At 46.0% G+C, this 25,366-nt stretch overlaps 2 protein-coding genes across 6 annotated transcripts in view; both read left to right on the forward strand.

Moving 5' to 3' along the window:
• Positions 1 to 22,576, forward strand: part of UNC13B (unc-13 homolog B) — a 232,903-nt gene extending 210,327 nt beyond the window's left edge. For all 5 annotated transcript variants that reach the window (XM_082613491.1, XM_082613494.1, XM_082613490.1 and 2 more), the window contains 19 exons: positions 1,110 to 1,178; positions 2,587 to 2,676; positions 3,019 to 3,147; positions 8,560 to 8,687; positions 9,330 to 9,415; positions 13,676 to 13,802; positions 13,936 to 14,032; positions 14,262 to 14,405; positions 14,728 to 14,805; positions 15,276 to 15,353; positions 15,595 to 15,683; positions 15,923 to 16,075; positions 16,199 to 16,322; positions 16,432 to 16,488; positions 16,671 to 16,751; positions 17,655 to 17,802; positions 20,397 to 20,489; positions 20,670 to 20,829; positions 20,995 to 22,576. In XM_082613491.1, coding sequence (XP_082469617.1) covers positions 1,110 to 1,178; positions 2,587 to 2,676; positions 3,019 to 3,147; positions 8,560 to 8,687; positions 9,330 to 9,415; positions 13,676 to 13,802; positions 13,936 to 14,032; positions 14,262 to 14,405; positions 14,728 to 14,805; positions 15,276 to 15,353; positions 15,595 to 15,683; positions 15,923 to 16,075; positions 16,199 to 16,322; positions 16,432 to 16,488; positions 16,671 to 16,751; positions 17,655 to 17,802; positions 20,397 to 20,489; positions 20,670 to 20,829; positions 20,995 to 21,280 — 2,217 coding nt within the window. In that variant the 3' untranslated portion in view covers positions 21,281 to 22,576. The remainder of the gene's footprint in view (positions 1 to 1,109; positions 1,179 to 2,586; positions 2,677 to 3,018; positions 3,148 to 8,559; positions 8,688 to 9,329; positions 9,416 to 13,675; positions 13,803 to 13,935; positions 14,033 to 14,261; positions 14,406 to 14,727; positions 14,806 to 15,275; positions 15,354 to 15,594; positions 15,684 to 15,922; positions 16,076 to 16,198; positions 16,323 to 16,431; positions 16,489 to 16,670; positions 16,752 to 17,654; positions 17,803 to 20,396; positions 20,490 to 20,669; positions 20,830 to 20,994) is intronic.
• Positions 22,577 to 22,857: 281 nt separating this feature from the next.
• The window catches only part of LOC309806689 (phospholipid-transporting ATPase FetA-like), a gene marked incomplete at its 5' end in the record, with an annotated part of 106,659 nt that continues 104,150 nt past the window's right edge, over positions 22,858 to 25,366 (forward strand). The window contains one exon of the mRNA XM_082625612.1: positions 22,858 to 22,932. Within this exon, the coding sequence (XP_082481738.1) occupies positions 22,858 to 22,932 (75 nt within the window). The remainder of the gene's footprint in view (positions 22,933 to 25,366) is intronic.

Genomic DNA, 25,366 nt, shown 5'->3' on the forward strand with positions numbered 1-25,366 from the left:
ATCAGACCCACCACAAATATTACCTCTTTAGGGATAAAATTACTGATACTCCCAAATCTACTGGATCTCTGAGCCCTTTTTCTTGGTACTGACCACTTTTTTGATGTTGTTGATAGTCTTTCTGTAGATGAATTAGTATCATTGATTAAGCCAGTCAAATATCTGTTCCATTCTGTCTCTCCACATTATATATTGACTTAACTAATATCTAATGCTATATATAATATTATCAATATGTGAGTTCTAGGAGTGCTGCACCAACAGCTTACAGGAACATGATTCCACGTTTAGTTATACCTTTTCTATAAAAATAAGCTATTAGGGGCTTCCCTGGTGGCACAGTGGTGGAGAGTCTGCCTGCCGATGCAGGCGACGCAGTTTGTGCCCCGGTCCAGGAAGATCCCACGTGCCGCGGAGCAGCTGGGCCTGTGAGCCATGGCCGCCGAGCCTGCGTGTCCGGAGCCTGTGCTCCGCAACGGGAGAGGCCACAACAGTGAGAGGCCCGCGTACCGCAAAAAAAAAAAAAAAAAGCTATTAAATAGTATTTGTTATTTATTTTAACATTTAAAAAGTATAAACTAAGGGAAATGATATGGAATGTGGTTTAAAGAGAAATTCCCTTGTGTCTCCCTGATCACCTTCCAGCTGCATCACTATTTCTCCCATCGTCACTGCTAGGCTGTGTCTGTTTAACTGTTAAGAGCTATTCCAAGATAAGTTAGGACACCACAGACACAGGAACAAGTTGGAGAATGTGTTTAGAGTTTCCTTTTATCTGACTAAGATGAGTTAGAGTCCCAAAGGGATGGAGATGCACTGGTCATCTCCTCTTGATTTGTATAGAAAGCTGTTTCCCCTCCCAGAGACTTGCTTTCCTCTTGTCAGTGTGAGAAGATTCCCCAGTTTAAGTGCTAAGAGATGGAACAGGAAAGACCTACCCCATTTCTCTTTTGCATGGTTTGTTGTTCTCCTCATGGGCAAATATGGGACAGGGTATGTCCCCAGCTCAGTGTCTCCCTCTCACCCAGAGATGGTTCTCTTTTTGCTACAGTCTAGAGAGCTTGGAAATAGATTATTTCTGTTCCTCATTATTTGTTTATCACCCTCAGAAAGAGAGATTTGTAAAACTACTGGACCAACTGCACAACTCACTGAGGATTGACCTCTCTACATACAGGGTGAGTGAAGACATGGCTCTGGGGGGGGACAAAGGGTAATAGCAAGGTCAGTCTAGAGAGACTGTGGACCAATCATGACTATAAAGATCGAAGGCAAAGAAAATTGGTCTTTGTCATCACATCCACATATATGGCCAACGTCTCTGACACCTGTGGTTCTTCAAACTCCAAGGACCGTGCAGTGTGTAAATAGTAGCAGGTGTGGCTGCTTTTTATAGATAGTTGGCTTTCTAACCCCACTCATGTCACTCTACCAAACCTCTCTGATGACATATTCATCAAGGAGTCTCCTAAGGATAATCTCTTACAGAAAGGCCCCTTTAAAAATTAGATAATTATATTTCCTTATTGCATCTTTCCATATTCGCCTCATTTTCCAGGAGAGGTGTGAGAATCTGGCTAAGGGGAGAGAGAGTATCTTGGCTTGGACAAGTAATTTGTAGCAGATGTCATGTCCATTTCTAGAATGGAGGGGGGAAATTAGATGTAGTAGGAGGGTGGGTGCCTAGGACAGGACAGGGAAATGGGCAGTTTTTCCATTCTTCCTAAGTTAGGCCTTCTTAGAATGACTTCATTACTTGCTTTAAAGTGTTGTGAATTTCCAGAACAGGCAATATATCCACATTAAAAAGTAAGTATAAAAACAATCTCAAAGTCAAAAAGAAGTGAGATTTTAATTATCTGCACTTTCAGTACCCTCCATTTGCACGAATAATGGAGAGTTGACTGTATATCTTGTATTTGACATATAAGTAGCCATTGGAAGGTTTAAAAAAACAACCCTTAAAATGGAGAGTGGCACAGCATCATCCTTAAGCTTTCTTTGGCAGCTTCCTCCTAAAACTCCTGCCAAAGAGAATGAAGTGAGGCATGTGGAGAGATCCTAAGGAACTCACTCCAAAAGCAGTTCTGCTCAGAGCTTTGCCATCTGCTGGCTCCAGAATGGTAGAGTAACTGGGATCCACTATACAGAAAGTACATGTCTTGGATCCCAGTCTGGTCTGTAGCATGGCTCCACTTATATTCCAGGATATACAGTTAGATTGTAACTTTTGAAGAACTCACTGTTTGGGTGTAAGAATCTTCAACCAAGAAAAATGTGTGTGTGTGTGTGTGTGTGAGAGAGTGTATGTTCATTTGTGCAAATGCTCACACATTGCATGGGAAGTAGGGTTGGGGATAGGATGTGTTGCTTTCTGGGCTGGGGATTATTAACCCCTGCTTTTGGCAAGGGCCTGTGTCTATGGAAAACAGAGGGAGACCTGTAGTCTTACAGCTTTTTTGTTCCTCTCAACTAGGGAAGATCCCAGTGGGTAGCACTTAGGGAAGCTTCTGATTTCATTGCTTTTGGCAGGGAAGGCTTTCATATTCTTCTGTTCCTTTCATACATTTGCTTGATTTGCAATAGAATAATTTCCCTGCTGGGAGCCCTGAGCGACTTCAGGACTTAAAGTCCACAGTGGATTTGCTGACCAGCATTACTTTCTTCAGAATGAAGGTAAGAGATGAACTGGGCTGGGCAGTGCTAGGCTGGGGACCTGGCCACAGGGACATGGAGAATAAGAATCACTGGGCATAGTCTAAGGCTATAGGATTTATCACCTTTAAGCCCACATTTCCGTGTATCTGTTCCTGAGTTACTTCTAAGAAGACCATGGGTCAAGGAGGATGAGCTAGGCAGTTCTCCCCATCGGCTATCCTGACAATTTCATCCCAGGGCAAGGTCCAGGGACCTACAGAGGGATGAAGAAATCTGGAATAATTTGGGGGCAGTTCTAGGAGGAGAAACCACTCGGGTGAGCAGGACCCTGGACCCATATTGTTTTTTATTAATTGGCAGGTGCAAGAACTGCAGAGCCCTCCAAGAGCCAGCCAGGTGGTAAAGGATTGTGTGAAGGCCTGTTTGAATTCAACATATGAGTATATCTTCAACAACTGCCATGACTTGTACAGCCGCCAGTACCAGCTGGTAAGAGGTTCGGGATCAGGTGGGGCCAACTGTCAGTTGTTCTTAGAGCCTCAGCTTCCCTTTGCTGTGGTCATGGTGGAAGGGAGCTCAGGATAAAGTCCTTGATGTTCTAGAGAGTGAGTGAATTGTGGAGTGGGGACCATCTAGACCATGTGAGACGTTTGTGGATGGACAGGAACCACTGGACAAGATGTGACATAATTGAGTTGAACAGAAGTGGCAACAATAAGTTTTACTTTGGTATTGAAGAAAAGTGACCTACATTTGAGCACAGTTCAGGGGGTGAGTAGGTGAATTCTTAGTCCTTCCCAGAGTCTTTGGTTTCCCCCGAGGTTAATTTTATTCTGACTCATGTGAACCCCTCTATGTTCCAGGCTCCCTTCCCCTGAGATCTAAGCTACTGGCTTGTGGATGTTTAACTTTTCCCTCTGACCACTTTTTGCTGCACTGCATGGTCTTCTGAGACACTCATTAGCTGACTATCAAGGCTAACCCTGTCCTTCTGGGAGGCTGAGCTACTTCATCTGGTTTAGGCTGGCTTCCTAACTCAGTACCTGGTGACTTTGTATGTTTTTCTAAATCCTTCCAGTGGTATCCTTTTTTTTCTTATTTCAAAGCCAGGACTTCCTTCTGGGTCTAATTACTCAGTTACAGTTGCTATTTTAGCAATGTCTTGCTGAGCACACATTTGCAGAGTAGATTCCCTTCAGTCCAACAAATATGTGTTGAATGTTTGTTCTAGGCCAGCTCTGAGGAAGCATAGTGCTCCCTCAGTTAGTTCACAGTCATATATAAGCATATGTATAACTCCAACCAAAGTCTGTTAGAAGGGACTTGAAAGAGAGATAAAATTGAAGGAGGAAGAAGTCACTCTTGATGAGATATTGGGAAAAGCTACATAAAACAAGCGTATTTGAGATAGACCTTGAAAGGCAGTAGGATTTGGATAGCAAATGATGGGAGGACAACCTAAATCTCTGTGACATTTACCCTTTGGTGAAGACATCCAATTTGTAATTCTTCCCAGGAGCACCTTAGTAAAGACTAAAATCTTGTTCATACTCCCCTCCTTGCATTGTCAAATTTGCTTTTTGTGCAGGTACTATCTTTACAACTTCCTCCTTTATTTATTTTTGGCTGCGTTGGGTCTTCGTTGTGGTGTGCGGGTTTCTCACTGTGGTGGCTTCTCTTGTTGCGGAGCATGGGCTCTAGGCACGGGGGCTTCAGTAGTTGTGGCTCACGGGCTCAGTAGTTGTGGCTCACGGGCTCTAGAGCACAGGCTCAGTAGTTGTGGCGCACGGGCTTTGTTGCTCCGTGGCATGTGGGATCTTCCCAGACCAGGGCTCGAACCTGTGTCCTCTGCATTGGCAGGTGGCTTCTTAACCACTGCGTCACCAGGCAAGTCCCACAACTTTCTCCTTTTAAGGTCTGTAAAACCTCCCACTGGTTCTGAAGTCCATGGGAGGTTTTCCTGGGGTCTTTGTTAAGCTTGCCACACTCGAGGCTCTGTCATCCATCTGTGGATTCTCTCTGGTTGGGGAAAGACACTGTTCTCAGCTTTTATCTTTCAAGTATGCAGCAGTCTGTCTGAATACTTGGTCTCTATTCCTTAGCATAAGATGAACCTAGACTTTGAAAGAGGCCTTACAAACCATTCAGGGACTTTCTTTAGCCTTTGTATTTTGCTAACTGTTTTTTACTTTCTCTCACTCTCATTTTCTCATTATTCATTATTTGTACTGAAGTAAACCCTTGGTATCTTTTATTTCCCTCTACTGACCTTCAGTCATTGGCTCATTCATCTATCCATTCTTTTAACAGGTCGAGCACTAGGGATGTAAAGATGATTAAGACACATTTCTGCTTTGGGGGAGCTCATTGTTTGGTGGAGGTGGGGGGCAAATTACTACATTTATTGGTTTTTGTTATTTTATTGTTACTATATTTTATTGTAGTTGTCTGTTACATCTATATGAGAGGTTCACAGAGGGTGCTCTGGGAGCCCAGAGAGAGGCATCTAACCGGACCAGGGGTGTCAGGGAATACTTCTCAGAAAAGGTAGAGCTCAACATAAATTCTGAGCAATGAATATGAATTAGCTAAAGAAAGGGGCTGGGGGGGAGGGGGATACCATATAGAGGAAACGGAATGTTTGGAAGCACAGAATTGTAAATGAGTTTATTAATTCGAAGGAGTATAAGCAATTTAATTATGCTAGTTACAGTGTCAGGCTTTAGAGTTCAGCTGTCTGGGGTCAAATCTTGGTTCTGCTGTTTATAGCTACATGACCTTGGTCAAGTCATGGAACCTCACTGTCCTTCAGTCTCCTCATCTGTAAAATGAAGGTGATAATAATTTCTACCCAATGGAGTTGTTATGAGGATTAACTGAGATAATTCATGCAGAGTTCTTAGCAGAGTCCCTGGCATACAGTAAGCACCAAATAATTGGTGGTAGTGATGTGGTGATGGCTGCAACAGAAGGGAGTGGTTAGGTATGAGGTTGAGAGAGAGGTTGTATTCGGGAGGACCTTTATTTCAAGCTATGGAGCTGGACCTTTTTTGAAGGGTGGACGAGTAACACTATGAGATTCCTTCCAGAAAGATCACTGACAACTGAGTGGTAGAAGGATTGGATTGACGATCAAAGACCAGTTAGGAGATCCTTGAATGATAAGAGCCTGAGCCAGGATATTGGCAGAAAAAGGAAAAGGAAAAGATGTATTTCAGTGATATTAAGGAGGCAGAATCAACCAAATGTGGATTCTGTCCTGGTTTCTAGTAATTTCCTGGTAATGCAGGTTTATTAAGGACTGTGGAGATTTGTGATGATATATGGCATCCTACATAAAAGCCCTATTCCTGTGCTCCTGGGCAATTCCAATTTTGCTCTTATCTTAGTGGGAAATAATGTCCATTCCAGTCTGTCAGTGGTGACCTTTACTTGTCCTGTCTGGGATTTGCCATCCACCATTGTATTCCTTTGTTTCTTCCCAACCAAGGCCTTTTCTTTCTTTTTTCCCAGCTTTATTGAGATATAATTGTCATATAATATTGTGTAAGTTTAAGGCATACAATGTGTTGATTTGATACACGTGTATATTGTGAAATGACTACCACAATAAGGTTAGTTAACACATCCTTCACTCACATAAATACCATTTTGTTTCTGTTATGGTAAGAACATTAAAACTTTATTCTCATAACATCTTTCAAGTATACAGTACAGTATATATTGTTATCTATAGTCATCATGCTGTACCTGTGATTCCTGGAACTTAATTCATCTTGTAATTGAAAATTTGTACCCTTTGACCAACATCTCCCCATTTCCTCCACCCCCTCAGCCTCTGGCAACAACCTTCTCCTCTCTGTTTCTATGAGTCTGATGTTTTCAGATTCCACATATAAGTGCGATCATACAGTATATGTCTTTTGCTGTCTGACTTATTTCACTTAGTATAATGCCCTTCAGGTTCATCCATGTTGTCACAAATGGCGGGATTTCCTTCTTTTTTATGACTGAATAATATTTCACTGTATCTATGTGCCACATTTTCTTTACCCATTCCTCTATCAACGAACACTTAGGTAATTTACATGTCTTGGCTATTGTGAATAATGCAACAATGAACATGGGAGTACAGGTATCTCTTCAGGATAGTGGTTTCATTTCTTTTGGATATATACCTAGATGTGGGATTGCTGGATCATATGGTAGTGATATTTTTAATTTTTTGAGGAACCTCCATAGTGTTCTTGGTAGTAGCTATACCAACTTATATTCTCACCAACAGTGCACCAAGGATCCCTTTTCTCTACATCCTCGCCAGCATTTATCTCTTCTTTTTTTAAAAATAAATTTATTTATTTATTTATCTTTGGCTGCGTTGGGTTTTCATTGCTGCACGCGGGCTTTCTCTAGTTGCAGCGAGCAGGGGCTGCTCTTCGTTGTGGTGCGTGGGCTTCTCACTGCAGTGGCTTCTCTTGTTGTGGAGCATGGGCTCTAGGCGCGCAGGCTTCAGCAGTTGTGGCATGAGGGATCAGTAGTTGTGGCTCACGAGCTCTGGAGTGCAGGCTCAGTAGTTGTGGCACACGGGCTTAGTTGCTCCATGGCATGTGGGATCTTCCTGGACCAGGGCTCCAATCCATGTCCCCTGCATTGGCAGGAGGATTCTTAACCACTGTGCCACCAGAGAAATCCCTCTCTTCTCTTTTTGATAATAGCTATTCTAACAGGTGTGATATCTCATTGGGGTATTGATTTGCATTTCCCTGATGATTGGTGATGTTGAACATCTCTCCATATAGCTGGGCATTTGTATATTTCATTTGGATAAATGTCTAAGTCCTCTGCCCATTTTTTAATCAGATTTTTTTTTGCTATTGAGTTGTATGAGTTCCTTATATATTAATATTTTGGAAATTAACCCCTTATCAGATACATGATTTACAAATATTTTCCACCATTCTGTAGGTTGTCTTTTTATTTTGTTGATTGTTTCTTTTGCTGTGTAGAAACCTTTTATTTTGATGTAGTCCCACTTACTGATTTTTGCTTTTGCTGTCATATCCAAAAAAATCATTGCCAAGACCAATATCAATGAACTTTTAACCTGTGTTTTTTTCTAGGAGTTTTATGGTTTCAGGTCTTACATTTAAGTCCTTAATCCATTTTGAGTTAACTTTTGTGGGTGGTTTGAGATAGGGGTCCAATTTCATTCTTTTCCCTGTGAATATCCAGTTTTCCCATTACCATTTATTGAAGAGACTATCCTTTCCCCATTGAGTATTCTTGGCTCTCCATGGTCTTTTCTTTTCCAGCTAAGCAAATAACTTTCTAGATGCAATTCTTCCCCCTAATAACATTCAGGGGAGTTAAGGGAAGTTTTGCTTCACTGAAGGCTGGGCCAACCTGCATGCTAGGTCTGTTACGTAGCTCCTGCAGAACTTGAAGGAGCTTTTCAGAGTTGAGATGTACATGTGTGTGGTGGGGCAGGGGGTGATATTAGAGGAGGGCCATCACTAGAAGAGAAGGACTGCCAGTGGGCGTCACATGGAACTAGACCTACTTAGACTGGAGGGGCTGCGTACTTCAGCCAAGAAGTCACTATATCCATAGGTACTGGGAAAAGGAGGAAGGGGCACAGGCATCTTTATGACTGACCAAACTTGTCAGAACAGTGCCCTGGGGCTGGGGAGAGAAGTTCTCAAGGACAGACTCTTCATGTCCAAGGACCTCTCAGTGGTCACCCCTCTGATAGAACATGTGTGGTCTTGTGGAAGACAGGCTGTAGGAGAGGAAGGGTCCCTGATTCTCAAGGAAGGGGCATGGAGTGGAGAAGAGAGAGAGGAAGACTCTCCATATTCTACTCTGACTCTCACTGTCTATCACCATCTCCTTGGGAACAAGAATCAGGAACTACCTCCAGAGGAACAAGGGCCCAGCATTAAGAACCTGGATTTCTGGCCCAAACTCATCACGCTTGTTGTGTCAATCATAGAGGAAGATAAGAATTCCTACACACTCGTTCTGAACCAGTAAGTATCACCTCACTTGGCCCTATCTGTTTGGTGGTTGGTTTGTCCATCTGTCTAACAGCCTCTTTCTTTCCTATCTCTATGTGTTTGCAGTGCCACCTCTTCCTCCTGTTCGTCCATCTGTCCCTCTGTCCCTTGTATCTGTCTGGGTAACTGTTTCTGGAGACAGGTGTGGAAACATAATGGGGGGCCCTGCCCAGACTGAGCCAGCCTCCCTCGAGTGAGAGACCTCTGGGAATGGCTGCCATAGGAGTCCCAGGGGATCCAGAGAGCATGTGTGTATGTGTCTGTCTGCTATGAATAAAGTGGGCCTTCTTATACCCACCTCCTTGCCCTTTCTCCTCCTGCTTATTTAGCCTGGGCCTGTCTTCCAACCTCAACACTTCTCCTCTTGGCCACAATTCCCTGCCTTCTAGGCATCATCTCCCCTAGAGCCACCTTGCCTGAGGGGATCCTCTGCCCCTACTTGTCCTACCACTGGCCCCTGGGTCCCTTTTCTGCAGTTTGAGCCTAGTAGCCCTGTTTCCTAGGCTTCTCCTCTCTTCGATCTAACCTCCAAGAACTAGGCATGTTAGCCTTGGAATCAATCAAATCAAATGGCTCTTGCCATGTTCTCTGACTGTGGCTTCTTCCATCATCCAGGTTTCCTCAAGAGTTGAATGTGGGAAAAGTCAGCGCAGAAGTGATGTGGCAACTCTTTGCCCAAGACATGAAATATGCACTGGAGGGTAAGGGTGTGCCCAGGGCAGTGGGCTGCAGACCCCTAGTCCAAGCACCTTGTTTGCTGTCCCTTTCTTCTCCCAGACAACTACAAGTTCTGGGTGAATAATACAGTGAGAAACTAGAGTGATTTTAGGCATGGTGGGTGATAGGCCTCAGGAGGTGCTGGGTAGGCAAAGCTTCAGCCGAAGGAATAATGGAAATTGCTGTGTGGATGTAGGTTCCTCCTTCCAGCTTTAGAGCAAGTACCTATTTAAAACTTTCCCAGCCCAGAGATCAACCCTTCCCATGCTGGGTGTTCTCAAGTGGCCTGCTCACTAGAGAATGGTCTTATGAAACTTATCTTTACAGTTGTACAGAATCTCAGAACCTTAAATACATAGATAGGTAAGGATTATTTTCTCATGCTGTAGACTGCCTGGCCTGACTTTCCTTGAAAGTTGCTCTGGATTGGTGTGACAAAGCCAGAAAGATGCTTCTACCCTCACTTCTCCTATAGAACAGGGTCACAGACCATTTATTACTCATCTTGTTCATTCAGCTTATTCTTTTATTCATTTCCCACTTTGGTCCACAAAGATGTCACTCCCTACCTGTATCAGACCTTCCCATTTATACCCATCTGTGCTCACTTATTTAGCTGCATTTCCTGTCTGTTTATATATGTTAAAACATATATATAAATAAACATGTATATGTTTAAAACAAACACAAAAGGTTTGAACTGCTTCAAGAGAAAGAACTAATGTTGACTTGGTTTCAAATCTCAGTTTAACTACCTACTCAACAGTGTGTTCTTAGACTGAGCTACTTAACTTTTGTGACCTCCCATTTTCTCATCTGTAAAATGGGAGTGATGATAGCATCTATTTCACTGAGCTAATGAAGTAACTGAGATATATGTGACATACTTAGCATACTTCCTGGCATTTATTAAAGGCTGATGAGCAGAGATGCAATGTTAACAAAGTAGTATTTTTATAAGATTTTACCTCAATGGAAAATGGGGGCAGATGGAACAGGGAGAGACTGGAAGCAGAGTGCAGATAATGTAATCATTTAGGGCTGAGGGGATGGGGCTGGGATTAGAGCAGAGGAATTAGAGGAAGAATGCGATTTGATAGACATTGGAAGGAAGTTGTGACAGGGCTTAGTGATTGTCAGAATGGTGGAGGGCAAGAGAAAGGGAGACCTGTTTAATAAAAGGATAGTGTTGACTCCAATTGTGAAAATGCTATCATTCACCCAGTATTTTTAAAGTCAACTTTATTGAGGTGTAATATACATACAATAAAATAAAAACACTTTAAGAGTACAATTTGATGAGTTTTGACAAATAAGTACACCTGTGTAACTACTGTCCCAATTAAAATATAAACAGAAAGTTTCTTCATGCCCCTTTGCAGTAAATCCCCACCCCATTCACCAAGCGTATTGAGTATGTTCTTTGTGCCATGCACTGTGCTAGTTGAGATGAATGAGGCATAGCCCCAACCCTTGAGAAGCTCCCAGATCAGTCAAGACAACAGAACTATAAACTGGCAGTTACAATTCAAAATTGTTAAGTGCTACCAAAGGAATAAGCATAGGTTGCTGAGAGGAGACCCATGTAACCTGGACCTGGGAGGAGCACCTGGGAAGGCTTTCTGGAGGAGGTGATGTACAAACTGACACCTGAAGGATGATAAAACTTAGCTGGTGGGGAGGGAGGGCATTAGTAACAGGGAAGGGAGAGACAGGCATTTTAGGCAGAGGATACAGTATGTTCAGAGACCTGGGGTCTAGACAGAGCTGGCATGCTTGGGGAACTGGAAGCAGTAGTTCAGTGTGACTAGCACTTTAGAGTGTAGGGGAAGAGAGGAGTGAAAGGTGAAGATAGAGAAGTAGGACAGAGCTAGATCATACAGGAGGTTTTAAGCCGTGTTTAGGATTTTGGACTCTACCCTGAGGCAGTTGAGAGGCATTGAACAACAATCCCATGTTAAGAAAGGGATTAACATAACTAGATTTTTAATATAGAAAGGCCACTCACTCTGGCTACAGTATGGAGAATAGGTTGGAGGAGGAAAGACCAGTTTGGAGACTATGGTAGTAATCCAGGTTAGCGGAGGTGGTAATGAGACCTAGACAGGTAAAAGTGTAACTAGAAAGAAATGGATAAATTCCAGAGAAGTTTTGGAGATGAAATCAACAGCGATTGGTGAGTTAATTGGATGTGAATAAAGAGGAAGAAGGAAGACTTGAGGATGATGCTCAGCATTGAACAAGAGGGTAAGATTAGTGTGTATACTCCAGCTTCAGCTGGAGATGTTAAAATGGCAAAAGGTGGTGACTGGAGTTAAACCCAGGCAAAGTGAGATGTTCCGTCAAATCCTTGTATAGACATTACCAGAACCGGGGAGATATCAGCAAGCTGGAAAGTTGAAATCATGAGGTTGAAAGAACTCTCCAAGGATGAAAGATGAATGGAGGGAGGATTGTGGCAGTCACGGGCAGGAGAAGGTTTAGATACCCTTCTGCCCCTTTTGACAGGTTAACCACGCCCTGATCACCACACCCCACCGTCAGCAACCTCAAGCAGCTACTGGAGCATGACTCCATGGGAGTCTAACTATTGTTAGAATAGTTTAAAGTGTGCCCAGTGTTTCAGCAATCATCCTCTCAGTTTTAGTACCACAGAAGTTAATTAGAAATTGGGGTTTTGGACCAGAGTACAGACGATGGATTGACAGAGAAAGTGAGAATTCTCTGTAAATACAGTAACTTGAAGGTCCCTAGAAGAAAGCAGTTAGGGAGCTCTGGAGTGATGGAGCAGCACTGCTTCACTTCCAGTGGGTTGTTGAACAGGAAGGAGGAAGGGCCCTCCTGGTGGTACCTTTTTCCGTTTCTAGGTTCTTGGCCTGGTTTAAGGACAGCAGGGCGGGAGAGAAGGGGCAAGCCCTGAGAGAGTCTCTCTGATGTCCCTGATTTTTTCACTTTCTTTATTGCTCATTGGTGTCTCTGCTCTGTCACAAGCATCCACTGTCATTCGTATACGAAAAGTCCTCTTTCTGGGTGGTAAGAACTTTTGGCTGTTGTCCCTTTACCTCTAGTCTTACTCCTGTTTCCTCTTCTCTTGCTCACTGCTTCATAGAAGAGACTGCAAATGCAACTTTGGGTTGAGATGGTGCTGCCTACAATGCCAGGAGATGAAACTCCTGGAACAAGGGAGCCTTTTGAGGCTGAATCCCGGGCTCCCATTTCCTCCTTGAGTGTCTGCTGTACTAATTCACAAGGGCCAACTGCCCCAGACTGGCTGTTTTGCCTTGACATGGAGGAGCATCACCCATGGCAACTCTGAGTTGAGCAGTAGAGTTCCCAAGGACAATGATCTTCCCTTCCTGTTGCTCAGTACTCTCCCCAGTTTGCTTGCTTTCACCATTGTTATATGTAAGCACACAGTTGGCTTTTATTGTTCAAACCAATGCTTCATCTCTAAAGGGGGTAGATGAAGAAAGCCTGTGGGTGTGGCCAGTGCTAGACTCTCTGGGCAAGCTGTGGGTGATCTTTATCCTAGATTTCCCAGAAGGCTCTGCAGACTCAGCTATATAACCTTTCAAGTCCATAAGCATCCCATTTTCTGTAGCAGGATGGCCCTTTCATCTGGCTGTGTTTCCAAACTGACTTATTTGCATACTTCTTTGAGAGTTCATTTTTCAGTGTCCCAGCTCTACTCTGGGACCCTTCAGTTTACTTCAAGATTCTGTTACACCATGGCTGCTCAACTGCTCATTCTGTCAGCTCAGGCCCATTTTGGTTCTCCCTGTGTCTGTGTGGTTGTCAGTGACCCATTTATGTTATATATGACTGCTCATCTCATTTAAATCCATCTGAGGAAATGGCTCAGGTACTAGGATTAGAAAAGCCCTGGAAGACCGTTATGTCTCTCCAGTCCTGGGCAGTTTCCCCACTAATCAGCCTTAGCACCTACATCCTTTTCTCCTCTTCTTCACCAGAGGCCAGTACCTCACTTGCACTTCCAAAAGCCAGCACAGGAAGACTGTGGGCCTTATCTGGGTGTCTGGCTTAGTCTCTAAAGAAAGATTTGGGCCAGGCTTTTAGCAGAGTACCCACTGTTAGAGGGAGATGGCTGTGAGGAGGTGCTTAGGAGTCACCCTTGTTCTCAGACATTTGATAGAGCCACCTGACTAGATCTGCTGCCTTGGGAAAGCTCAGGAACCATGGCCTCTACTGCCAGGACCTGACCCAGCTTTCCTCCCCACCACTAGAGCATGAGAAAGACCGGCTCTGTAAGAGTGCTGACTACATGAACCTGCACTTCAAGGTGAAGTGGCTCCACAATGAATACATGCGGGATCTGCCTGCCCTCCAGGGGCAGGTGCCTGAGTACCCAGCGTGAGTCATCATGTGGGGGCTGCAGAGGGAAGAGGGGCGCTTAGGGGTTGGACAAGGCCAGTATCCTTACAGTCAGGTACATGGTATATGCCAACCACTAGCTCCAACCCCCAATTTTCCTGCCTGGCTGCAGGTGGTTTGAGCAGTTTGTCCTACAGTGGCTGGATGAGAATGAGGATGTGTCCCTGGAATTTCTACGTGGGGCCTTGGAACGAGATAAGAAGGATGGGGTAAGTCGGGGGCTTGGGGTTCACAGGGGTCAGGCCAGGTCTCCCAGCAATTAGCTATCAGCAGAAGTTCCTGTGCTCAACCAGGATGGCTGTCCCTGCCTTGTGGAGTCCATAAGGAGGGCTGTCGAGGGCCGCTGAGCCACCCCTGCTAGGCAGAGAGCTCTTTAGAACCTTACAGACTTGGGAAAAGGTAGCAGCTGAAGATGACCCTGTGTGTGGCCTTCCTTAGTTCCAGCAGACATCAGAACACGCACTCTTTTCCTGCTCTGTGGTGGACGTCTTCACACAGCTCAATCAGAGCTTTGAGATCATCCGCAAGTTGGAATGCCCAGACCCCAGCATCCTTGCCCACTACATGAGGAGATTTGCTAAGGTGACCATGACCTTCCCTACCCCTCCCCTCTTACCTCCATCACACTCACAGCCTAGCCACAGGCCTGAGCTCAATCCCTCTTTGTGATGGCCTTTGGGTTAAGCCTGGCGTTACCCCATTCTCCTTTACTTGGGTCTGGGGCAGACAGGTGGGTTTGTTTCAGTGCTGTTCTGGGGTTGAGAGGGAGATTGGTCCCTTACTTTGACATTCCCCTTTGCATACCTGTTGTTACTGTTCTGGGATGAGAAGTGCAACCTCAGGTAAGACCCTTGTGGGCAGAGCTAAGTGTTCCCTCTCCTTTCCTTTTCTCCTCTTTTCTCAGACCATCGGGAAGGTGCTGATGGAATATGCAGACATCTTATCAAAGAACTTCCCAGCTTATTGCACAAAGGAGAAAATGGTGAGGGTTAGGCTTTTTGCTTTTGAAGCTCTCCTGAGAGCTAAGGGTGGGGTGATTCTCCTGACTTGTGATTCCCAGCAGGGCTATGCTTGAGATTATGCCACAAAATAATAAGAACCTGATGAGGAGTTCCTCTGTGCCTCCATTTGGTAGTTTATTCTCTACTGAGCTAGGCCTTTGCTTAGTCTTTCTTTCTTTCTTTTTAATACATTCAGAGAGTTATACAGGGTAATCCCATGAACACCTGGGGCCCACCACCCAGCTTAAAAGCAGAAACATTTGCTTCTAGTCTTCATTCAAGGAGAGCTGTCTGCATTGGTTCCAGATCTCAGTGCTTAGGGAGAGACACATGTAATATGTGTTGTAAATTCCCTGTGGCTTTTGGAGTAATGTGAGAGAGGGAGGGACTCTAGACTGATGAGTTCTGTGCTGAATGGAGCCAAACTCAACACGTCCCTCTGTCCCCAAAGCCTTGCATCCTGATGAACAACATGCAGCAACTGAGGGTCCAGCTGGAGAAAATGTTTGAGGCCATGGGAGGCAAGGAGGTAAGTCTTAAGGTTTGGGGTTGCTGCACTTTCCCTTTGTTCCTGAGCTCCCTGGCCACAGAACTCCACCCTCTCCTGACTGGGTATAGACTGGGAGTTTAGCTTGGGGTCTGGAGTGGTTTGAGCTGAGAGATTTGAGTAGGCATTGGGGTAGAGGCCCTAGGAGGGAGGAGTGGGGGCGCAGGAAGGGAGGAAAGCATAAGAGAACCAGCTTAGCCAAGCCTGCCTCCTGTGGATACAGTTGGACCCTGAAGCTGCAGACAGTCTGAAGGAGCTGCAGGTGAAACTGAATACGGTTCTGGATGAGCTCAGCATGGTGTTTGGAAACAGGTCGGTGGCCCCAGAACACACGGCCCTCAGAGCCAGGTGTGGTGCCTGGCCAATCCCAGATCCCCTGCCCCACACTCATCCATCCAGCTGCACATATGTGGATCCTCCCCCTCTTCCTGCTGGCTGTCCCTGTTGGGGCTACACCATGAGTATGCTGGAGTGGGACCAAATAGCTGGTGCTGCTTTAGGGACAGTGTGCATTTGGGGCAGGGAGGGCTGCACTGTGGGCACATGTGTAGTTTCCAGGTGCGGATTGATGAGTGTGTTCAACAAATGGCCGACATCCTGGGCCAGGTGCGGGGCCCAGGGAATGCATCCCCCAGCGCCCGGGCCTCAGTGACTCAAGATGCAGATAGTGTGCTCCGGCCCCTCATGGACTTCCTGGATGGCAAGTGAGTACAGCACTGAGGACTGTCCTGTAGGGACAAACAGGGCAGAAGTAGACAGAGGAGCCTCTCAGGGAGGGGGGACTCTCAAGCACTCACCCCACCCTTCCCTGTTGCCTGGTCCTGCAGCCTCACACTTTTTGCCACTGTGTGTGAGAAGACGGTCCTGAAGCGGGTACTGAAGGAGCTCTGGCGGGTGGTAATGAATACAATGGAGAGGATGATTGTCCTGCCCCCACTTACTGACCAGACGGTAAGGACACCTCCCTTCCACTTCATCCTGCTGTGTCTCCCTAAACCTGCTCCATGCTTCCTGATTTAGTTTGGAGTTCTCTGCTTTTGACTGATTCGCTCTCGCCCAGGGCACCCAGTTGATCTTCACTGCTGCCAAGGAGCTGAGCCACCTTTCCAAACTCAAGGTACTCTGGATGTGTGGGGTCCTTCTGAGGCTGGGGGTTGCCTGGAAGGAAGGAAATTTGAGCTTTGAAGACTGAAGCAGAGGGGAAGGAGAGGAACATGTAGCTGTGGCTGACAGGTGGGGGAAAGACTTTGATGACAGCCATAAGCCGTCCTGATGCTGTTGCTTTCTCTGGGGTTCTAGGACCACATGGCGCGAGAGGAAACCCGGAGTCTCACTCCAAAGCAGTGTGCTGTCCTTGACCTCGCCCTGGACACCATCAAGGTGGAGACCTCCCCCTCCTCCAGACAATCTTACTACCACTTGGTCCTGGCATTCCATTCTGCCAGATTAGGTGTCCCTTGGGCTCTTGCCACCCCACATCCAGAAGAGAGTGATTTTTGTGTCCATATCTTTCTCTGCTGGGGACCAACCAAAAAGGTACCTCCTGTTTGGTCTCAGGTGAATCGCCACAGACCTAGAACATTATTCTTGGGTTCTGCGGACAGTTTAGTTCACCTTGTACCTCATTGTCATTCATGAATATTTTCCACTGGGAATTAATCTTCCAGATCCTAATACCCGACATCTGGCTGACCTCTTCTCTTATGTTTAAAATCATTTGGGTTTTCGAAGGATTTTTTTTTCCTATTACACATTCATTTATTCAACCAGGCAACATGTGTTCTGGGCACGATACACTATGAAGGATGCAGAGAGAATCAGATATGGTTCCTAGCATCAAGATACTTATAACCTGGTAAAGTGATAAATAAGGCAGGTACGTGTGGGCTGTGATTTAGGGCACTTCGGAGAGGTATGTCATAGGTATAAAGTGCTCTAAGGATTCCCACGGGTAAAGCAACACTTCTGACTACTCTCTTCCTGAAATGCTTCTGTCACATATCTTTGTCCAGATAGATTCATCCTTCAAGCATCACGTCCAGAAACATGGCCATCCCTTACCACTCCTGCCAGATATTCAAATAATACTCTTCACCTGAAAGACTATGACTGGCTCTGTGTGGTATTCCTAATATTGTTGTTTATTGAATGGCTCACCATCCTCTTCCAGCATCTTCGCTGAGCCTCTGCTCAGGTGTCATTTCTCTGAGTTACATTGTTGGAGAGCTGTCCCTCTGTAAGGGGATGAAGCAGTAGCAGTTAGCAGTTATTCTTGTCTTTCAGCAATACTTTCATGCAGGAGGCAATGGGCTGAAGAAAACCTTCCTGGAGAAGAGCCCACATCTGCAGTCCCTACGCTATGCCCTGTCTCTGTACACACAGACCACAGACACACTCATCAAGACCTTTGTGCGCTCACAGATTGCCCAGGGTAAGGCCTAAGGGCTTTGGGTCCCCACCTCCCCTTCCTGATCCCTCTCTGTCCCTAGGGAATCAGTATCCTGTAGCCCTCAGGGAGGATCCAAGTACTTCTTCAGAAAGCCCTTCGAACTCAGACACCAGGATTTCTTGATGGATCACAGTACTTACCCCCAACCCACACTCATACCAGATAGGAGAATCACAGAGACCTGGGAAATGTGCCTGAGCTTTCTTTTTTTTTTTTTTTTTTTTGGCTGTACGCGGGCCTCTCACTGCTGTGGCCTCTCCCGTTGCGGAGCACAGGCTCCGGACACACAGGCTCCGCGGCCATGGCTCGCGGGCCCAGCCGCTCCGCGGCATGTGGGATCTTCCGGGACCGGGGCACGAACCCGTGTCCCCTGCATCGGCAGGCGGACTCTCAACCACTGCGCCACCAGGGAGGCCCTGCCTGAGCTTTCTTTTGCCAGACATCATCTGGCCAGTGCATGTGTGTTGAGCTCAAGGAGTATACCCTGTTTGGTAGGAAAAATCTGTGAGGAAGCCTTGAGAATGAGTGGTTGAGACACTCATGAAGACTCATAGCTTTGGGAGCCTAAGTTGGAAGCTGTCCAGGGGAGAGAAAGCAAAAGACTCCAGATTCTCCAGTGTGGGTGAGGAGAAGACTAAGAGAGGCAAACCACGGGAGCAGTTGAAGGGATGGTGCGGATCGTGGGGCTCTGCAGAGCTGAGACTCCGGCCTCATGGGTGATGCTAGTGCACAGGGAACCCAGGCAGCTGATTTTCTCCCAGTGACTTCCAGTTCTCAGAACCCCTCCCTGCCTCTAGGCAGGCCCATTCATAACAAAACACATCTGCCTAGACATGGCTCAGACTGAAATTCTGACCCTCACCCTGGGAAGGTCCTCCTGGAAAGGACCTTCAAGGCGCAGTTGTTGTTGCTCCTTCCAGGGAGACCTGGGCATGCTGCCTGGAGGAGTGAACCTGGTGGAGTGGGGAGTGGGAAGGCTTAGGCCTTACTGAGCTGTGGGTCTGGAGCACAGAGCTGACCCAGAGGGGAAGAGGGATCTAAGCAGTTAGAATAGAGTTGATGGAAGGTGAAAAATACAAGGGACCTGCAGTACTGCTCCATTTTCCACGCATGTTCTTATTTCAAGTCCAGAGTGAGAAGAAAACAGAGCAAAAGAAGTTATGAGCCTTGCTCAAGGAGACGGGGATCTTTCACAGAGCTGAGTACATGTAGACGCCTGTAACATCAGGGAGGATAGGAGTTAATCCAAAAGGCCTTTTGGAAACATTGAGCTTTAAGCTAGATATAAAGATGAGGAGAGACTGGAATGGGCACACATGAGGTAACCGCAGGCAGGGGTGGCGACTGCAGGGAGGATGCAACTGTGAGTGTACGTTTTCTACCCACTGCTTTATCATTTAAAGGCCTAGGAAATTAGAGCCTACGACTTTCTCTTTTGTGCCCTGTGGGTCTCAGAAACCTTCTCTCTGTATGTTCTACTGCTTCTGTCCATGATTTGGTTGATCTTCAAACGGTTAAGTATAATTTGGAGCATTCGAGCATTGACCCCAGTTCTTTGACCTCTCTCTCCACCCTACCCCATCTCTGTGCTCCCTCAGAATATGTGTAGAGCTGCCCTGAATTGCTGTTAACTCCTTAGACCTCTAACTGATTCTTCTTTCTCTGTCCTACTGCTGCTACCTCTTGACTTGCCTGTCCTCCCTCAGTGCATGATGGGAAAGGTATTAGGTTTACTGCTAATGAGGACATTCAGCCGGAAAAGGGTACGTTATATACCATGCAGATGTGAATCTAATATGGGCTAACACTGTCCCCTGTGAACTAGAATGAGCTGCTTATGTTGGGGCTGGGGGAACCAGGTGTCAAAGTTCAGAGGCTCTATCCCAAGTTTCAGAGATGGGCAGTGTATTCCTACAGCCTGAGACAGGGTTAACAATAGCTGTCCTCAGAATTCCCCCACCCCTCCATCTAAGGACAAAGAAGTTTTATCTGGGGTGTAGGGTACTGGTGTTTTCCCAAAATAGAGTGAGGCCTCTACAGAGGGGAGGTTGAAAATTGGCCAGAGGGACTGGGGAGCTGTTTGCAGAGAGGTCCAGGTTTGAGTAGGAAAAAGTCATTCTGTACGGGGCAGCCTCCCAAGAAGGGGCCTCCGCCGGCGGGAAGGTGCTGCTTTTGGCTAGATGGGACCCGCATTGTTCTGCTGAGACACCATGGGGTGGACATAATTCTCAGACAAAAATACAGGTGGCAGCACTGTCCTTTCCCAGCATCTTTCAATGAAAAATTCTGCAGGCTAGAAGAGGTTTGGGGAACCTGAGAGATTCCAGTGCAGTTTTGGAAGATGTTTCGCCTAAGATGTTGTCACCCTGATTTGTATTTTAATACATAGTCTCATTCTTTATCCCCGTTCTTTTCCTTCTCCCATTACTTACTTCCCCATAGCTTCTGTGGGTGATTACTTCTTGCTTTAGGATGTAGGATAGTAGCCTCCCAAATCCACGGTTTTACCCAGAATAATTAGGCCTAAAGTCTTAAAGTTCTCCAATGGGGGAATCATCTGTCCGTCTGTCCCTCAGGGTCCGGTGTGGATGATCCTGTGGGAGAAGTCTCTATTCAGGTGGACTTGTTTACACATCCTGGAACTGGGGAGCACAAGGTCACAGTGAAAGGTGAGTGGTATGGACTTACAGACCTCAGACCTTTTCTTGCCCAGTGGCCTCATCAGTCAAAGGCAGGGACTGCTTATCCCAGCCTTTCAGCTTAGCCCTCCTCCAAGGGGAATGCCACCCGGGGCTCAAGAACTGGGAATGCTTGATGGGATCTCTCACAGGTTTCCCATGTTTGTGCAGTGGTGGCTGCCAATGACCTCAAGTGGCAGACAGCCGGTATGTTCCGGCCCTTTGTGGAAGTAACCATGGTTGGCCCTCACCAAAGTGATAAGAAGAGGAAGTTCACAACCAAGTCAAAAAGCAACAACTGGGCCCCCAAGTACAATGAGACATTTCACTTGTAAGTTATGGGATGGGGGGCCTGAAGGACTCTGGGATGGGGGTGATCTGGGGGGTAAGAATTGAGAGGGGAGAGAAGGGATGGGCTGGATGGCAGCTGGGGTGAATTCACTTGAGGACGCCCTCAGCTCTGGTCTCCCACCTTCCATCTACCCTGTGCTCACAGCCTCCTGGGAAATGAAGAGGGGCCAGAAGCCTATGAGTTGCAAATATGTGTGAAGGATTACTGCTTTGCCCGGGAGGATCGTGTTCTGGGGCTGGCTGTGATGCCTCTGAGGGAAGTGGCAGCCAAGGGCAGCTGTGCCTGTTGGTGCCCCTTGGGCCGGAAGATCCACATGGATGAGACAGGCATGACCATTCTCCGGATTCTGTCTCAGAGGAGCAATGACGAAGTGGCCCGAGAGTTTGTGAAGCTCAAATCGGAGTCTCGTTCCGTGGAGGAGGGGAGCTGAGCACCTAGGCTTCTGTGCCAACCAGGTGGCACCAGTTCCACAAGTCAGGGCTAATGGGAGTTACTGTGTATCTTAGGGTCCTCGTAGTCAAGAGGCTGACTCATTCCGTTAAGGACATTTAAGGAAAAGTTTGGGGTGGTGTGAGTATGGCTTTGCACAGAAAGGGTCATGAGTCCCTGACCAGCAGGTCTGTGATGCTGAGAGCTGGGCTGTGGGGGTTACCAGGCAGCGAGATTTTCCACAGAGGGGCAGACGTTTCTGAGAGTGTCAGCCATTCTTGGCAGAGGTTCTTCCACTCCCACACCCCTTCTCTACCCCTCTCCATACCACACCTTATCCAGTTAGATCCGTACATACCAATCATTAGAAGAACAAGTTTAGAGGGCCTGGAGCTTGTGCCTAATTAGGTAAGTAATCATTTGAGTCTACAGGTATTGCTGAGCCCTGTGGTCTGGATTGGAGTATGGCCAGGGCAGGAGCACACAGAATAGAACTCAGCCTGTCCCTTGAGCAGAATCTACTGGTGTAGAGTAGCTCAAGTGAGTACAAGGCATTGAAACTGAACCAGAAACCTTTCAGAAATGAGCTCTGCTAATCCCTTGCCCAGATTATCTGTCATGAGTAGAATCAGGTTCCCATGGTGCTTCAGAGCCCTGAGCAGAATTTCTTTGGAACCCAAGCACCAGGGGCCACCTGCCCAGGAGTCCCCCTACCTCACTCCTTTAGGAAGAGGAGTGATGCTTCAGGACATGAGAAGCTCTTCTTAAGTGTATGCACCTGAGAGCTAGTTGAAGGATCCAGGAGAGAGGACTGTATTTTCTTCGTGAAAAAGCCCTGAACAAAGCCAAAAGTTGTGGAAATCAATCTAGAAAGAGTCCTCTTCACCTATGGCCACTGCCTTCTGGCGGTCCTCCCCCTTGCAGAAAGAATCCAGCCTTTGTCCTCACTCCCTTTCATCTAGGTCAGCTGCAGTTCCCCTCATAGACGTTCAACCCTACAGAAGGAACTTGGACTGTGATCCCTCTGTACCGGCTGGATGAAGGGGGGGCCTCAACACTCCCTGGGAGGTCAGAGACAAACATTTTCCAGAGGGTCATGTGGACTTCCCAGGCCCCTTGCTCAGAGAAGGGCCTTCGATAACCTCAGTAGCAGCCTCTTGGACTTCCTGAGGACTCTGCATTGTCCATTGGCCATTACATGAAATAAGAAACTAGGAATCTTTGCTGTTTTAAATTATTGTACGTGCCATTGTTACAAGAGATTATTGGCTAGTCTGTAATAAATTATCTTATAGCAGCCTTTGGGGTCTGATAATTCTGTTAAAGTGTGGAAAGCTGTAGAAATGACTTCCTTATATAATGATAGGTTTTAGACAAGTGGTCCCTTCCTGCTTTCCACCCGCCACCGCCCACCCTCAAGTGGTGGAGCCTCAAACCGCGGGGGGAGAGGGGGCAGATTCCTGAGAAAGGGAACGTGGCTGGAGGCGGGCTTGGGGAGGAGGGGCGTGGCCGGAGGCGGGGCTCTACTCTGGCCGGATCGTGTGGCTCCGGGGCACCTGCGCACAAAGGTGCGTTAAGATGGCGGTCGCTGGAGTCGGTGGCTGCGGAGCGATGGTGAGCAAGAGGCGCCCGAAGGTGGCGCCCGAGGAGAAGGTATCGCCTTTTCCCTCCCAACACCGAAGAGAGACTGTACCCCCATACTATCTCGCATTCCTAGCGCTCTGTGTACTTTCCAACAGCTGTCCGTCTTCATACTTTCTTGTTAACTGTTCTCCCAGTACTCCCCATCCCCATACTCGAGTATACGGGTTTCCTAGATATTCCAGAGAGGACTTACCTGCCCAGATACCTAGCAAAGGGGATCTTTATCCCCCAAATACCTCCCAGAGGGCATCCATTTATCTGGTTATCTCATAAAGCAGATACCCCCAAAACCTCCAGCTAAGGTACATTCCTATTAGGGAGTTTTGTCCGCTTTTCCAGCACTATCCAGATTGTCTGAGAGGGAAGCCATGAATCCTATACCATAGTTGACTTGAAAGTGGCACGTTTGCTCTCATTCCTCTGTCATATGGAGCAAGAAACCTATTTCATAAGGAAAAGTCAAACTCTGGCTGACTAACTTACAAAAGGCTTGCAGATTTGAATCAGTAGCTAACTTTTTAAAACCAGATTTTACGTTTTTAAAATGAGTATTTCTAGCCTTTGAGGAAATAATCAGAAGAACTATTAACTCTTAGCTGACATTCCCCCAAAGTGACAGGTGGTTGGAGCTGAGAAGCAACTAGCAAATTAGTTTTCTGTAGTTCATTATAGACTCCATTACTCCTTATTTTGTCATTCTGGGCTTTACATTATTTCCCTGGTATGTGGTAGACACTTGAGTTTGTGATCCCTGATATAAGACTTTTGGTAATTTTCTGTGCCAATACTTTGAGCTCTTAATGGAAACTGAAATCCAAAGAGGTTGGATATATGTTATATATGTTTAGGTTATCCTTGGTTTCTGTGATGCCCTGATTAGGATCAGAGATCATACTAGTAGCTAAAACCCAGGGTGAAATCTGTATTAAAGTGTTTTTTATAAGAGAATTCAATCAAAATATCTGCAGTTAGCTTCCTGGTGCATTTGATCTTGAAGAAATCGTGTGCCAACTCCTCTCTGGTGGCCAAGCACAAGGCGTTGTTTCTCTTTGAACAGCTGGTTTTAAAAGGGCCTGGCTCTGGTCTGTACCAGAAGTGATGTCTCAAAAGTGCCGTCTTCTTCACTTCAGAACACATAGATCGTAACCCTCCTCTCTGTGGGAAATAACAGGCCTTGTAGTATCGAGAGTTGGGGGTATTCTGCAGGCTGTATCTAATCAGAAGTAGAATAGAAGTACCTTTAACAGTGGATTTTTTTAAAAAGCAAAATCATTTCTATCGGCATAAGTATATAACTCACCTAGTCATTGTGGATATTTGGACTAGCTCGGTGAATGAACCTCGCATATCTTGAAGCAGAATGGCTAAGCTGAAGAAGCAACATGGAGTAGTGAAGATGGTATTGAAGTGGGAGTCAGAAAACATGAACAGTAGTCTCAGCTCAGCTACATACTTCTCAGGGGACCTTGACTTTTAACTTTTCAGAGACTGTTGCTTGCATCTGTTAAATGGACTATGAATTTCTGCCATGTTTACTTCAGAGGGATCAAATGGGCTTATTTAAATGTGAAAACACTTTGAAAACTATACTGTACATGTATAAGGGATTATTGTCATTATTACAAATGATCCTCTGAGCTCTGATAACTTCCAAGGAACTTGCCTTGCTGTGTCCTGGGTTCAAAATCAATAAATATTTGCTGAATGCATAATATGTGCCAGGTACTCTTCTAGGCATGGAGCCTAGCACTGAACAAAACAAAAACCCTTGTATGAATTTAAGAGTAGGTTATCAGCATGTTGAGTGCCTACTAAGTAACCAGTATCACAGCATGGTGAAGTAATAGGGAGAACCTAGATGATGAACTTAAGTCTGCCACTGTACAGCTGTGAGAGAGTCTTTCCCTATGTGAGCCTGAACCTTCCCATCTGTAAAATAAGGTGGTTAGACAAGGTAAACTCTAAGGTTCTTTCAAGCTAAAATATGTTTGTTTGGAGATTATAATTGCTAAAGTTTCCTACCCCTAATGAGCTTATTGCCCAGGGAGGTCAGACTAACAAAGCTAAACAGTCTTAGAACTACAAGGACAACAGAGTGCTAATGTCACACTAGATTCAGCATAATAATGGTAACAGCAGCATTGCTCTGTGGGTAATAGAGTATTTAGAGAGACTTCTTAGAAGGCCATGTAGACATGGAAGTATGGGAAGATTCAGATTAGAGGAGAGGAAGGAGACTTGACTGTAGATACTGGAAATTGAATGAATGTAAGAACAAAGGAGAAGAATAACATGCCATTTATTGTTTTCCTAGTGTATCAGTCAGAGTCCTTGCAGAAAAAGTTTGTGCATTCAAAAGAATTTAATTGAAGAGCGTTTAACCAAAGGGTGATTTGCAGAGGTATGGTCAGTGTTAACAGAAACTAGAAAGAAACGGTGAAAC

The sequence above is a fragment of the Mesoplodon mirus genome (genome assembly GCF_964341445.2).
Source record: "Mesoplodon mirus genome assembly, chromosome: 1".
NCBI classification, from domain to species: Eukaryota; Metazoa; Chordata; class Mammalia; order Artiodactyla; family Ziphiidae; genus Mesoplodon; species Mesoplodon mirus.